The 15,308-nt window shown below is 41.6% G+C and overlaps 1 protein-coding gene across 1 annotated transcript in view; it reads left to right on the forward strand.

Annotated features, from left to right (window-relative positions):
• WEE1 (WEE1 G2 checkpoint kinase) overlaps window positions 1-5,245 on the forward strand; it is a 7,700-nt gene extending 2,455 nt beyond the window's left edge. Inside the window, exons 5-10 of the mRNA XM_031061537.1 lie at window positions 175-321; window positions 713-808; window positions 890-975; window positions 1,075-1,245; window positions 1,338-1,483; window positions 3,896-5,245. Of these exons, the coding sequence (XP_030917397.1) occupies window positions 175-321; window positions 713-808; window positions 890-975; window positions 1,075-1,245; window positions 1,338-1,483; window positions 3,896-4,046 (797 nt within the window). The 3' untranslated portion in view covers window positions 4,047-5,245. The remainder of the gene's footprint in view (window positions 1-174; window positions 322-712; window positions 809-889; window positions 976-1,074; window positions 1,246-1,337; window positions 1,484-3,895) is intronic.
• The last annotated feature ends 10,063 nt before the right edge of the window (window positions 5,246-15,308 follow it).

Here is a 15,308-nt window from a genome sequence, read left to right on the forward strand (position 1 = left end):
GAATTTTATTATATTGTTATATGGCTAAAAAGAGAATACAGCACTATATTTTACACTTACTGTATATTGCCAGCAGGTTCTTTGTGATATAGTCACTTAATTTTGGGAGCTAGTTGTTACTTTGTCAGCTGTTTGATGCAAAAATATAATTTGTTTTTTTTAATGGTGTTCCAGGTGGCAGTTTAGCAGATGCCATAAGTGAAAATTACAGGAATATGCGTTACTTTACTGAACCAGAACTGAAGGACTTGCTGCTTCAAGTGGCTCGAGGTTTAAAGTACATTCATTCAATGTCCCTGGTACACATGGATATCAAACCTAGTAAGTTTGTAACTACTTTACTCTCTATTGACAACTTTCTCAGTTCATTTAATCTGCTGTAGAAAAATGAACAGTTAGCCACACCTTACTAACTGTAAATTCTTCCCTGAAGCTCTGAATAGGAGCACAAAGGTGTCAGTTATAAAATTGGCCAGCAGACCTAAACTGTTGAGTTTATCTTGGGTCCTTTTTGTGTAATTGACTCTACTTGCATAACACTTGGCTGCCTTCCCAGCAGAGGGGCCACAGCGAATCAGTTATAGCTTCTCACTCTTTGAACAGGGTTTATATACAAATAAAACTTCGGCGTGCCTAAAGCAAACTGTAGTGAAACTAGGTCAAGTAGAAATGGTACAGGAATGTTTGTTTTAACAATTCTGCTCTTTTTCAGGTAACATTTTCATATCTAGAACATCAGTCCCGAGTATAACTCTAGAGGAAGGCGATGATGATGACTGGTCATCTGACAGAGTAATTTTTAAAATAGGTGAGAAACAGCACACTTGTGTGAAAAATAATTGCATCATCTCATTGTCTTCTGAAAAGTAACTTTCTTTCCTCCTTGCAGGTGACCTGGGCCATGTAACTCGAGTCTCTAGTCCTCAAGTGGAAGAAGGTGACAGCCGTTTCCTTGCAAATGAAGTCCTACAAGAGGTAACTGTTCTGTTTGTGAGAAGCAGCGATGTTAGGCCTGCATGCCATTTCCTTTAGGGAAAAAATGGTGAATTTATTTTTCCTTTTTTTCTTTTGAAGAACTACACTCACTTGCCAAAAGCAGATATTTTTGCTCTTGCCCTGACTGTTGTCTGTGCTGCTGGTGCTGAACCTCTTCCAACCAATGGGGACCAGTGGCATGAAATCCGGCAAGGAAAGCTGCCCAGACTGCCACAAGTGCTTTCTCAAGAATTACTAGACTTATTAAAAGTAAGAACTCCGGTACTAGTGGCTTGCTGATAAGTGTGATTGATTGTCTTGCTGGCCTTAACAAGGATGCCTTGTTTTCTTTTTTCCCCAAGGTTATGATTAATCCTGATCCTGAGAAAAGGCCTTCAGCTGTGGCACTAGTGAAGCATTCAGTGCTTCTCTCTGCCGCAAAAAAGAGCGCGGAGCAGCTCCGGATAGAGCTGAACGCTGAAAAATTCAAGAACTCCCTCTTGCAAAAGTAAGTAGGTCCTTGGGGTCCTTAACAGGACTTCATTTCTAACAGGTTCTTACCTGAGAGTGAAGTGATGATAAAACAGGAGTGTCCTTGTTTGTGGGTGAGATCCACAAATCTGTATGCATGTGCGTACCTGAGAGTACAAAGTGGGTCATGGAACTTTAAAAGGAACTTTCTCCACAGAAAGAACTCTTGAACACTCTAAGGGAATATCAAAAGCACTATTAGTATTCAAGGCATACAAAACATTATGGTTTTAAACAACTGTTTCAGGAGAGTGCATGCTTTTGTGACAGGTGTATCCTAGCTTACATCTGTACGACTTGAGTCAGTGTTTTCCTAGGTCATTTGTACATTGAAATGTTGGAAAATGACTTAAAGGACCTGTTTTGAACCTAAATGGAATGGTACATCAGGAATATTATTGGACTAATCTGACCTTGGGTCACCGGAGAATCATTTGTATCCAGAGGTCATCTTGTCCTACCCCTTGCTCAAACACTCACTCTGAATTAAAGCATGGAAAAAGAGATTCCCTTTAGCAAAGTCTGATCTCTGCTTAAGTTTAAATTAATAAGCAGCTATCTGACTCTTTCACTACAGTTATCTTTGCATGTGTTATGCATAATGGGCAGGCTTTTATGAGGGAATATAGATTACTGATTTCTTTTGGAGTGGTATGTCTTGCATGAAGATGTTAATTTCACATTCAGGTTCATTTCAATGTTACCTGCTTATCTTGCCATTGCTAGTCTGACCACAGCCAGATGTACTAGATTAGGTGGTTATCTTTATAATATTATGAATTACATTGAAAGAATAATCAGACAATTTGTGCAGGTTGCTAAAGGGCAGATTTGCTGAGGTAAGTTGCTTGCTTGTACAAAGACAACACATTTTTGCACTGCTTGAAAAAGAAAAATGGCAAAGCTAGTGTTTTGTGAAGATTCCTTCTGGCCTGGCAACAAGAATACATCCTTGTAAATCTAAGAATGATTTAAAAATAACAATTAGCCACAGTAATTTTTGATGTTGTGTGGCATAGTGCTCCATAAAATACTTCAGGTAGTTTGGGGAGACAGAGATTTTTGGGTTGGGTTTGTTTTTTCTTAAATTTCTGCATTTGAACCATTTAAAATACCACTTTAGTGTGTAAGTCATCTTCAGTGAAAAAAATCCTTTTAAGGCAACTCAGCTTTTCTACTGTGTTGTCCTCTTCAGAGGAAGGAAGAATTCAAGATTTCTAGGCAAGAACTCAAGACTTCTAGGGAAGAGTGGAAGGATATTGTAAAACTAAATTTCCTGGTAATGTGGTGTGGTGGTTGGGTGAGCACATGAGTGTGTATTTGTGACTGATGTTCACAAGGAAGAGGACTGAAAACTGGTTGCATTCTCTTCCAGTGCACTGGCACAGTGATAAATGTGGGGGTGATTAGATGGGGCACGGGTGTTAATGAATAATACTCTGGCTTACAAGAATGGGAATTGTGTATTAAACTAAAACATGTAGCTTAAAACTGAATACACCTACACCAATGTGCAGCAAGCTTGTAAAATTTGATTTTGCTTTGCAGCCAGGTGTGAAGTGAGATTACAAATACTCACTCTTATAGTAGAGAAAGTTCTTTAATGGGTAGTTTGAGATTGTGGAAGGAAGAGAGTATGGGGAAGGTTGAGGTTTAGCCATATGTCAGTATTTGAAGAAAGGAGAAAAGCAGTGTCTGTGGGGGAAGCCTTTATAAAGACAGCTGTGCTCTTTAGTTGGACTAGTTTATAATTTTAACCTAAGTTAGATTTAACCTTTTCCTCAGGCTGGGTATTGGTAATTCTCTGAAACAGAACAGTTGGCAGAATGTTGCACAGGGGCAACGGCCTGTGCTGCCTTCAGTGACTCTGCCTTGCGGGCGCCCATTTTTGTTAGGCAAAAAATGTGGAGGTGGTGATCAGCTTTTGATGTGGGTATGCAAAAGGGAAAGGATGCTTCCTGAGCTGTCTGTTGCCAGTTACACACATCTGTGTTCATCTAAGTGTCTCAGTCTCCCACAGAAGCTCAGGTGTGGCTGAATATGCTTCCTTTGGGCAAGCCTTGGTAATGAACTCTGACTTAACACGGGCCTTGTGGTAGGAGGTAAAAGCACCCTCCTGTGTCCTGGTAATTGAAGTGCTGAGCTGCTTGCAGCAGGCTGGATTTCAGAATCTGAGTGGTGTGAATTTTTAATTTCCTTCCCTTGCTTTTCAAAAGAAAGAACATCTGTACAAGTAATGAGCATGCTACCTCTGCCCTCTGGTTAGAAATGGGGATGTGAATCATAACGCTCTCAGTATGACCTAAAACTGACCTAAAGCCTTGAACTGTGACCTGCTGTAGCTGGTTTGCTGTCAGTTGCTGTGCTGAGCCATGTCCCTGTGTTGCAGGGAGCTGAAGAAGGCGCAGCTGGCCAAGGCGGCGGCCGAGGAGCGCGCGCTGTTCACGGACAGGATGGCCACGCGCTCCACGACGCAGAGCCGCCCGTCGCGCCTCATCGGCAAGAAGATGAAACGCTCCCTGAGCCTCACCATCTACTGACCTTGGGGCCAGGCAGCCTCTCTGCCCCACCACAGCTAGGGAACTGAGGGGAGACTTCAGCTCCTCTTCCTTGTCCTGTAGTCAGTATCACCAGTTTGACAGCTATTGCTTCTGGTCTTCACTTGTACCCTATGGCTGGTTCTGCATTCACCATTGGGGTTGATGGACTCGGTTACTCTCCTGTCTGTAGAGGATCCTGGATGTTACTCCATAAGCCTTCGGTTACACTGTTAGATGTTATATTGTCCCAGGGTTAACCACTATAGTGGTGTGCTGCTTTGTAGTGTTACAGCATTGTAATAAGAAGCAATATTCCTAATCTTTTAAGAAGGAGGGAGGGGGCCTTACTGATAGTTAATTTTTTTTTTTGGAGCAGAGGGGGAATAAATTTTAAAAGACGGGCTTTAAGGCCACCTACAGTCAATGTACCTGATGTCAGGTAGACTTTTGTTGTGAATTTTATTTGTGTATTGAACTGGGAGCACTTTGTAGGCATTGCATAAACCACAGCTTAGGAACCTGTGGAATTAAGTGCCATGTGGAACTGCTGCTATTTTTAGTTCAGTGTCCTTGCTGTAAACTGTAGCATTAAAACAATCATTATTGTGTTAATAGGCTTCTTGTTAAAGCAATTAAGTGAAAAAAAATGTAAGCTGCATTTTAGTGAAGGCAGCATTTTTCTCTCAAAGCTAGTGCATTGTGAAAAAATGCACCAATTTAATATTTGGACTCTGTATTAGTGTAGTGCAATTGTTAATGTCTTTGCTATTGATGTTTTGTTCTACTTTCTAATAAGGTTCTCTGAATGTTCATGTTTTCTTCAGTTGCCCATTCTTGAGGCTATTGTATGTTTGGTTTTTTATGTTGGAATACTTGTAAATAGTTGTTTAGTGTGTTCGGGTTGTTTTTCATTGTTTATGTACATAAGTTTGATCATGCTTATAGTGTACTATACAGAAACTGCAGTCTGGGATGCCAGCAGACACAGCTTAACAATTCAGTTTGAAGTTCCAATTTGTGGAACAGAATGTGGCCATGGAACCAATGCAGATGTTGAACCTAGGCTGACAGAAGAACTATTCTGATTACTGGCTTGTCTCTTCATTCATTTTACTTAAAACAATGTTTCCCTTTTGTGCTCTATTTGTTCTTATTAGTGTTGAATTTGAATATTAAAGTTAAAAGTTCTGTTTGTTTAATATTGTGTAACACTTATTTAACTTTGTAGTTACAGAAATAAAATACTGAGTTGGGAATATACTATGGCAAGTCCTGATGAGATCTGCTTCTCACTCATGCCTGATGCTTGTGATTCCCTCTCCTGAGAGTGGGACTGAGTGAGATAAGAGACTTGCTGATAGTTAGGAGAGAAGGATCCTACTCCATGTGTTAGTGCCCATAGCAGTCTGTCTGTGCAGCCTCAGGAATGGTATTGCATTGGCAAAGATGAAACCCCTGGAAGAAGTGGAACCCATGACTGATGGTGGAGGAATAGAAACTATGTGAAGAGATAGCTGGGTCTGAGGTAAGGGAAAATGCAGGACCTGTTGAGAATAGGAAGAGAGCTGCTGATTTAGAAGTTGGGAAGAAAACAGTGGGAGGAGTTGGAATATTTCAGGAACACAGTGATGGCATGTTCTGTGGCATGGAGGTACATGTAAACAAGGGAGACACAGTAAACAAAGGCTTAATATATCAGTCTATTGTGGAAGTTTTTACCTTGTGTTAGAGCCACAGGTGAGTCAGAGAAGCTCTCCCTGAATTCCATGCACTCAGAAAATTCAGCTTTGCAGTTAGCAGAAAGTAACTAAGAGTTCTCAGTTCTAATCATACAACTGAAATTCAGAATATTGGTTTAAGGTATATGAATGATATTTTACTGATAACTAAAAAACTGATACACTGAAATACCTTTAGATAGCCCTGTCTTGTTTGTGAGAGAATTTAAAATATATGGGTTTGTTGCAGTGCTTTAATGTTCATCTACATTAAGTGAGACCTTTAAGCATACTTCTAAACAGTCAGAAATTCCAGTTGGTGGATGATTAGTAAACTTAAGGTTTTCTATCTCTACAGTGTAAAAAATCTGTTATATGTATTACAGTTCTGTGCTCCTCATCACCCATTTGCAGAGACCTGCACCATCAGTAGAGGCACTGCTCTGCAAACAAGCTGTGCTCGTGGCTGAGTAAAGAAGGGCTTGCATTGCTGTGCCCAGGGAGGTGGTGGATGGAGCTCTATCCTGCTGGAGGCCAGCCACCAGTGGTGCTCCTCAGGGTCAGTGTGAGGCCCAGTCCTGTTTAATGTCCTTATCAGTGATCTGGCTGAGAGGACTGAAAGCTCCCTCAGTTTGCAGATGACACCAAGTTGAGCAGCAGTGATGATCTGTTGGAGGGCAGGAAGGCTCTGCAGAGGGATCTGGTAGCCTGGATCAATGGGCTGAGGACAGCTGCTGGAGGTTCAACAAGGCCAAGTGCCAGATCCTTTCCCGGGGCCACAACAACCCCAGGCAGTGCTACAGGTGGGGGAGGAGTGGCTGGAAACTGCCCAGTGGAAAAGGACCTGGGGGCGCTGCAACACAGGCTGAACATGAGCCAAGTGGCCAAGGTGGCCAATGGCATCCTGGCCTGGATCAGCAATAGTGTGACCAGCAGGAGCAGGGCAGGGACTGTCCCCCTGTGCTGGGCACTGGTGAGGCCACACCTCAAGTGCTGTGTCCAGTTCTGGGCCCCCCACTGGAAGAAAGACATTGAGGGATTGGAGAGAGTCCAGAGAAGGGCAACAGAGCTGGGGAGGGGTCTGGAGAGTCCTGTGAGGAGCAGCTGAGGGAGCTGGAGGTGTTTAACCTGGAGAAAAGGAGGATCAGGAGAGACCTTATCACTCTACAACTGCCTGAAGAGAGGTAATAGCCAGGTGGGGGTCAGCTTCTTTTCCCAAGTAACAAGAGATAGGACAAGAGGAAACAGTCTCAAGTTGTGCCAGGGAGGGCTTAGATGGGATATTAGGAACCATTTCTTCACTGAAACAGTTGTCAAGCATTGGAACAGGCTGCCAGGGAAGTGGTGGTGTCACCACCCCGGGGTTATTTAAAAGCTGTGTGGATGTGGCACTCAGGGACGTGGTTGAGTGGTGGACTCGGCAGTGCTGGGTTAACAGTTGGATTCCATGATCTTAAAGGTATTTTCCACCTATAAAATTCTGTGGGTCTATTCTAGTGCTGGTCACAGGTTTTGTGTGCCATTGAAGGGGTGCCCTGCTTAAACCATGGGACTGAAGTGACTTTAGACATTTTAACTTTTTCCTTGTGTGCCAAGGACAGTATTTAAAAAGGCATTTCTTTAAAAAGGCATTTCAGAGTTCTAAAGTACTTTATGGGAGCAATAAGAATCGTGAAATTTTATCTCATTTTTCATGAGCCTTTCTGATGGAGATAGTGAGGCAGTGAATCCTGGCTGCAACAATGGCTGGGGGGAAGGAGCAGAGAATTTGGGAAGTGTGTGTTAATGCTTCCCATGAATACTCCCAGCATACAGTGATTCATGATTCAGATGTTTACTGAGTAAGAAGTGGTATCTATTTTTACTGACATTGAAGGGGGTTTCTTTTTTTAATAGGAACAATCTTACAGTAATTTTGGCAGCTTACAAATTATTGCAAAAAGAAGACTTGGGCCAAACTTATCTGCAGTTGAGCAGAACTTATCTGTAATTGCCTTTGCAGGTGGAAGGAGGAACTTCTCACCGCTCACAAAAATGTAGAGTTGGATATTAGCTGAGATTCCACCAAGCATGGTGTAACAGGATGAGCTTCAGCATTTGGAGAGAAAAGCTTTAGCTGAATTTAAGAAGCAAGAATTAGAGTTGGGTGGCAAACATGTTCTTCAAAATAGCTACATTTAATGTTTAATCATATTTCTCCTGAATTCATCTAGCTTAAACTTCCCAAGCTTAACTATTTGATCCGATTACATGACTTCATGAAGAACTCAAAGTGAATGTAAAAATACTTGAAAGCAGGTATTTCATACCCCTACCTCCTCTAGACATTTGTCTGCTCCTCTGTCTTCTCCATCTTCTAATGATGCACTACTGGACAACACCACCTGCTTGGTCTTGCTCAGTCTTTCTGCATCTTCTGACCAAAAAGTGGGTGGTGTGATGGACTAAAGCTCCTACAGACACAGTTTCCTGTAAAGACACAACACCATTTAACACAGAAAAATTAATTTCAAATATCAAGGACTGATTCACTGTTTGGATAATTCATCTTGCAATTCAAACCTTTCCAGTGTCTGTAGAAATACTGATGGGTTTGCAGGCAAAACCATTGAATTGAATCATAAATGGTATACTTAAAATATTGAATCACATCTGGTGTTCAAATACTACATGGAATTCTGTTTATGCCATTACTGTCAAAATACAATTGGAGGTTATTTTTGTATGTTTGTTTTGTTTTGTTTTTGGGAAGGTATCCCCACACAGCAGTTGTCTAGGGTTTTCTTATAGTTTTTGTTGGGTTCATTTGTCAGTTTCCAAGTATCCTGTTGCCCTATTAGCTGGAATGGATCTGAATCACTAAAATGTAGGACCTGGAATCTTCCTGTCAAGTTGGCTTATTTTGGAAGTCACAGACAAGATTTACCTCCACTTAGAAATGGAGTTAGGCACTGCTTGTATATTCCAAAGTTCGATTTCAATGTCACAGCTTGCATTACTTTATAACCTGAAAAGTTTCATGAATAGAAGTACACTTAGGCACCCCGTCCTTGCTGATCTAGGGCAGGGGAGCACCGTGTGTTTGACACCCTCCCAAAAGCTGGCCAGCTGGACCTTGCCTGAATGTGTTTTGTAGTCTTCAGCAACACCTGCTGGACAAAATTGTTAACTGTGCACTGAATTTTGTCTTGGAAGTGTCTGTGTGCTGGTGTGACACTCGACCCTGATTGTTAGAAGGCGTTGTCTTGTTCTGCAGCAGTGACTGAGCACTCTTGCCAGCAGTAGCCCGGGTAAGAGTGTTTTCATTTACCCCAGTCACCCTTTTGGTTGTGTAGGCTTGGAAAGAGCACCCTCATCATATGTGGTGTGTAATGTGTGCATATGTGTAATAAACCCCTGTGTGTGCTACCTCCAAATATCCCTGCTGTAACTGGGCTTGAAGACCTGGTTCTAAACTTGGCCAGCAGAGTGAAGTCAGGGCTGAGCCCTGCTGAGCCCCCGCCTCCTCCAGTGAAGCCTGGAACCCTCGGAGGGAGCTGCTGAGCCCAGTGAAGGTTCTCAGCTCCAGAAACATCGCACAGAGAAAGCAGGAGGAAACTGGGCAGGACAGCACTCAGGAAACTGCTTCTGGCTGAGAGCTGGAACTGGATGGAGATTCTGTCTTCCCAAAGTATAATGGGATTGGGCTAGGGGAAAGGGAGGTGCCCTGAGGAGAGAATATTGCTGGGCCTAATTAAACAGGAAGCAATTTATTATTGTTTAACATGTTGCTCAGAGATCTGAGGTTGTACAAGCCTAAAAATGAACTTGACATTCTGGATAGTCTTGGAAAAGCTGAAGCATTGGCTTCAAAGATCTTCCTTTTGGCTGTCATTTGACTCCCTTACAATAGACAATATGAGCATTTAGCATGACATCTGAATTATCATGCTGGTCTAAACTGATTTCTCTTTGAGTCAAGATGAAAGCAGACAAAGTGGCCTGACTCTGATTAATGATCTCCTGTGTATCCCTCAGATTGCTGCCAGACAAGGGAGCTGATGGACATAAAACCTGCTGCTGTTGCTGAATTTATACACAGGCAGATTCTACGTGTTCAGCCTGCATCCTGATGGAGGAGATCTTGTCCATCTATTGATTTACAGACAGCAGAAGGCACCCCTAATGAAAGTATTTTAGGCAAGGTGTTTCACAGGATAGGGATGGGGGGACAGGAGAAACACCTGCTGTTCCCAACCTTTAGTAGTCTCACCAAGTTTAGGTGATGTTTTTGCCTCTGCAGCTCTTCCCTCTTGCCTCTTTTCATTCTCATCTACTTAGATTCAGGACAGAAGCTCCTCATAAATCTCCCATAAAAGGAGGCTGTAGCCAGGTGGGGATCAATCTCTTCCTCCAGGTAACAGCGACAGGACAACAGGAAATGGCATCAAGCTGCTCCAGAAGAGGTTCAGATGGGACATGAGGAAAAATTTCACTGAAAAGGTTGTTAGGCAGTGGAACAGGTTGCCTAGGGAAGTGGTGGAAGCACCATCCCTGGAAGTCAAAAGCCATGTGGATGTGGCAGTGAGGGAAATGGTTTAGTGGAAGTGCTGGGTTAACAGGGGGGCCCAATGATACTGGAGGTCTTTACCAACATTGAAGATTCCTTGATTCTGATTGACTTTCTTCTACATTAACCCTGCTTATATGGCTTTTTCCATTGGCTATTTATCTTTCCAGTTTCCACTCCAAAAGATGGGATACTGCAGCACACATGGGACTGAATTTCCTCTTCCTCTCTGCAGGTAAGGTCTGTGGTATTTTGTTCTCTATGGTGAATCCTGTAACTTGGTGAGAAACACCTTATCAGCTGAAAGTGTAGAGTAAGAAGTGTGTTACCAGGGAGGAACTGAAAGGTAACCTGATGTTTTACCCCTACATTATGTTTGTTTTCTGAAGTTTAAATAAAAATGCATGTATTGTGCACATGTGTATAAATAGTAGAAAAATAGTGAAATAGGTGTGCCTTGCTGTAATCCCTTTAAAGATGGCTCTGAAAGTCTTAGAAGTGAATGGAAAATTCACTTTTTTATCTTTTTTTTTTCCCTAGGAGAGACTAAACTGCCATTCTGATTCAGCATCTAATGCTGCTTCTTGTTTCACCTAAAACTACTGAAGTATTTTAAAATAACAGAAAAGACAAATTCCTCAGATGGCTTGAGGATTGCATCATGCTATTATGTCAAATATACTTACTGCTTTTTACACTCTCCCCCACTGTTTCCTGGAGATGTTTTATGGCAGGAGAAGTCTATTCAGAAACTAACACATTGATAATAAACCCCAGCATTTGCTTCAGTTTTATTTTCTCCTGAAACATTGCTGTGAAGTGGCAGATATTGGAAACACAGTTTGCTGCAAAGTTGCCTTAACGGTCTTCAATTTCTGTTTGCTTCCATTTAGTTTTCCCGTGGAGAATGAAAATGACTGTTCTAGCCAAGGCTGGGAAGATTTTCCCTGGGCTAACAATGAGCAGAGAACTGAAGTGCTGGAATTCTTTCCTTGATGTCAGTTTAACTGACTCAGTGGCATAAAACAAAATTAGTAACGGTTCAAGTGCGTAATCTTTCCTCTGGTTAGAACTTCCCTGACAAATAGTTATTATTTGGCTAACAAGGAGTAATTAAGCTTCTGCAAAGAGGACCAAGAGAAAAGTGATTGACCCCTCAAGGCTGAGCCTCAGCAGGGTCTAACTAAAGCTCCTTCCTGAAACTGTGAGTCACTCTGTGAGACAGAGCCAGTCTTCCCTCCCCTCAGTCATGTTTTTTTACTGTGCTGAGGAAACAAAATTAGGACAAGCACAGATTTTAAATGAAGTTGCTGAGCTCTCAGACAACTTTCAGGAAAAGCAGAAGTATGTGAAGTTGCATCAGAACTTGCTTTTGTACCAGGCAAGCAATTTAGAGTTTATGTAATGTTATCAAGGGTTTCTTGTGATTGCTGTTAATTAATGGTTAATGCATTACATGTCAATCTTATCTTCAGAGGGTCAGAATGTAAAGTCTTTGATAAGCAAAGATCCAGATTAGCATATCAAAATAGAAGGGTTCCTTAAAATAACTCACACTTTGGGTGTGGATGCAGTTAGTCCTGTAACTTTGTTAAAGCTATTTTGGGTAAGCATAAAAAACAAAGGTTTCATTCCACAGCAAGTTTGTCTGCATGTGAAGTTCACTTTAACTGGTTTTGCTCAGTTAGTTCAATCCTATAAAAACACTGAGGATTTAAATATGAGTATGGCTATATAAAATCATGTACTGGGTTTATGCACAACTTGTAAGCATCCTCTTGATTAACCTACCAAGTGCTGGAGCAGCTGAGACTTGTATAAACCACTCATTTTAATGAAACATGTAAGCATGGACTGCTAACCTAGTGACCTGAATGGGACTATTTATATTCTGAGTGGAAAACAAATCCTGTTCTGGCAAAGGATTTTAGCATGTCATTTAAATCAGGAGTAACAGAAGCCAGCAAAAAGAAGGAAGAGAAAATGAAAAGCAGCACACAGGGTTTTAGTGGGGTTTTTTCTGGAAGTTTTTTGTTTGTTTGATTGGTTGGTTGTTTGGTTTTTTTGTTGTTGGTTGGTTTTTATATGTGTGGGTGTGGTGGGGTTTCATTGTTTTTTACAATTTGTGAAGCATTTAGTTTGCATTTTGTTTTTCCACTCAATTGTTTTTACCAAAAATCCAAACTGCCAGAAAATCACTGAACTCTGTTCAAAGCACAGATTAAGTCCCTGCCATTAGAAGATTCATGTGTGAACTACATTAATTGCTTTTCCTTAGTGACTTTTCACTGAATCTAACTGTATTTTAATGCATTTTAGGAAGGGTCTTCTGTGTTTACTGGTGACCTTGTGGGTGCTCAGCTACTAACTTTTCTGCATATATAAAAGTTGTCTCTTTCCTTCTTAAGTGGAATAATTGTCTTCTAATTGGGGAAATGCTAATGTATTTTAAGATGGCAGATGTTTCTGGTAATAGTAACAGCTGTAATGTTAGCAAATCAGATTCATTAGGAAATTTTATCAAAATAATTTTTTATGCTACTCATATAGTTCAGAGTATCCATCTTGAGGAAAGAGCATAAATAATTATTTGTGGATTCCAAAGTCCCGAATAAATTATGGAGCAAAAGGCTGGGAAAAAGGAGAAGGAAAAGGCTGTTAGGGTATGATCAGTGAATAAGGCAGATTGTGTTTGGCAACTGACTGTGCTACTGGGAGGCTATAACATCTCTAAAAGATATCTCTAAAGAATAAAAATCTGTGGATGATTGTAGTCTCCATCACATACAGAAAACCAATCTTATGATTTATCACCTAGGAGAATTAGAATGACTTCCTACAGTGGGTTTTGCTGTCTGCTCATCTGCCCTGCTCCTGTAGCCAGAGGATCAGTGGTTCATGCAAGTTAGGTCTGTGCCTCCCCAGCTTGTGCTGAGCTGTGCTGTCTGTCCAGCCTGGCCTCCAGGCCCACGGGGGACAAATTTCCCTGGCTGATTGTCCCAGAGGATTTTTTTGGCAGGTCCTACATGGTACCAGCAATGACAACCCCTGCATGCCCTGCACTTCATCTGAAAATGCAGCAAAGGGTTCTGGTGTGAACATGTTTTATATTTGGCCATAGAAAAAAAATCTATAGAGTTGTCCCTTTGGACAAAACTCCTGTAATAGCTTGAATGACCAAAATGGTGTAAATTTTCCATGGGCAGGATGTGGGTGACGTGCTGCACCTGGTTGATGTTGGACAGCCCAGGGTTCCTGAAGGAATGTAAGGTTATCTACACTGTTCTCTCCATTATAATGTTGGCTGCAATAAATGGTATTTTAAGTGACACTTTAGAATCTGAGTGCCTTTCCTACTGGAATCATAATAAACCAGCACCACCTGGTACAAAACAGTTGTCAAACTGTACCTACCAGAACTATTTCACTTGGAGTGCTATTTTTGTTCTGATGATGTAATTGACTGAAGACTAAAATTGGGCAAAATCTAATTTTTTCCCCTGCTGTTTATTATGTGTCTTGAGTTTGGGATCTTAATGGTTCTGTGTGAAATCCATGAAAATAAAACCCTCAAGTGATCATGAGCTGTGTTCTATGAATGACAATCTCAGTGTTCAGAGCAATGTTATGTAGGTTACAGAGAGACAGAAAAGTGTGAACTTTTCCATCAATTGCAGGAAATAGTGGATGCAGGAGTCCTATTTCTCATCCTCTGTCAGTCAGTAAGTGTTAGAGAGTTTTGTATCTTCTAAGACCATGCCCATCATCCCTCACTTCTTCTCCCCCATTGTCCTTTTCTGCAAAGTGAGCTCACAGAGATGCTCTCAGTGCGTGGCTCCTCTTTGGGCCTAGGGCTCCAGTGCATTTGGGGTTTGGATCCTGGCTGTGTTGCTGACATGATTTTTATGGTATTTGCTCTTCAGACTGAAATGCTGAAGACATCCATTAAGATGTACAAAAAGGCCATTCCATTTCTTTGCCTAAAGCTGGTCTGAAAAGGTATTTTTGGCTAAGCAGACCAACTAACACAGGACTTAGCCAAAACTATAGGAACTCCATACATGGAAAAAAGACCATTGAGATCACAGCACATATGTAATAAATAATAATTTGCTTTTCCTACAACATGCAGCAGAAACTATGCATAAATTTATTTTAGTAATCTCTGTTGATGTCGTTGCACAGCTGCTGCCCTCACCAGAGCTTATTCCCATCCCACAGCATTAAAGAAGACTTAACACAAAAAACCTAACCCAAACACCCAACAACTCTCAAAAAAACTTCCAACAACACAACTCCTTCCTCTTGGTCACGTTTTGTCTGGCTTCAGCTCTGGAGGTAGTGGAGCAGGAGGTGTTTTTAGCTCTCCCCCTGCACTGGGATTGCACTGCGCTCTCTCCAGCTGTGTGCAGCCTTCCTTCCAAGCTGTTTGTGGGGCAGAAAAATTCCAAGAGGAAAGCTGCTCTCCTTACTGTGAGGTACACCCTGCTGGGAACACTGGACCTGAGACTTTTATAAATTCCATTCACAGACTCAACTGTATTCCTGTTCTTCAAAAACCCAAAATCTTCTAGGGGGGAATTATTTGGAAAGACAGAACAGTATCAGGCTCACTGATATATTCACGACAGCCTGCACTACCGCTTAGTGCTTATTTTATCTTTCCAGTAGCACGTCACAGTGACAATTTTTTATTGTTTTATTTACTGCAACCAATGTTAATTTATCTTCCCAGTAGCATGTCACAATGACAATTTTTTATTGTTTTATTTACTACCTCATCTGAGATGAAAACCCTGAACAGTGTTTTAACTGTGCTGAAGAACACTAAAGAGACCAATGTTAATTTATGCACCCATGTTACACCGAGCCATCAGAAATAAACTGAAAGGGACAGGATCCAGCACTTGTCCATTTAACCGTGTGCATTTCCTAGTAAGAATAAAAGGCAGACCTGCGGCAGCAGAGGAAGCCGGGCACGCCGGAGAGCGCTGA

Source organism: Geospiza fortis, unplaced genomic scaffold, assembly GCF_000277835.1.
Source record: "Geospiza fortis unplaced genomic scaffold, GeoFor_1.0 scaffold450, whole genome shotgun sequence".
In the NCBI taxonomy this organism is placed as follows: domain Eukaryota; kingdom Metazoa; phylum Chordata; class Aves; order Passeriformes; family Thraupidae; genus Geospiza; species Geospiza fortis.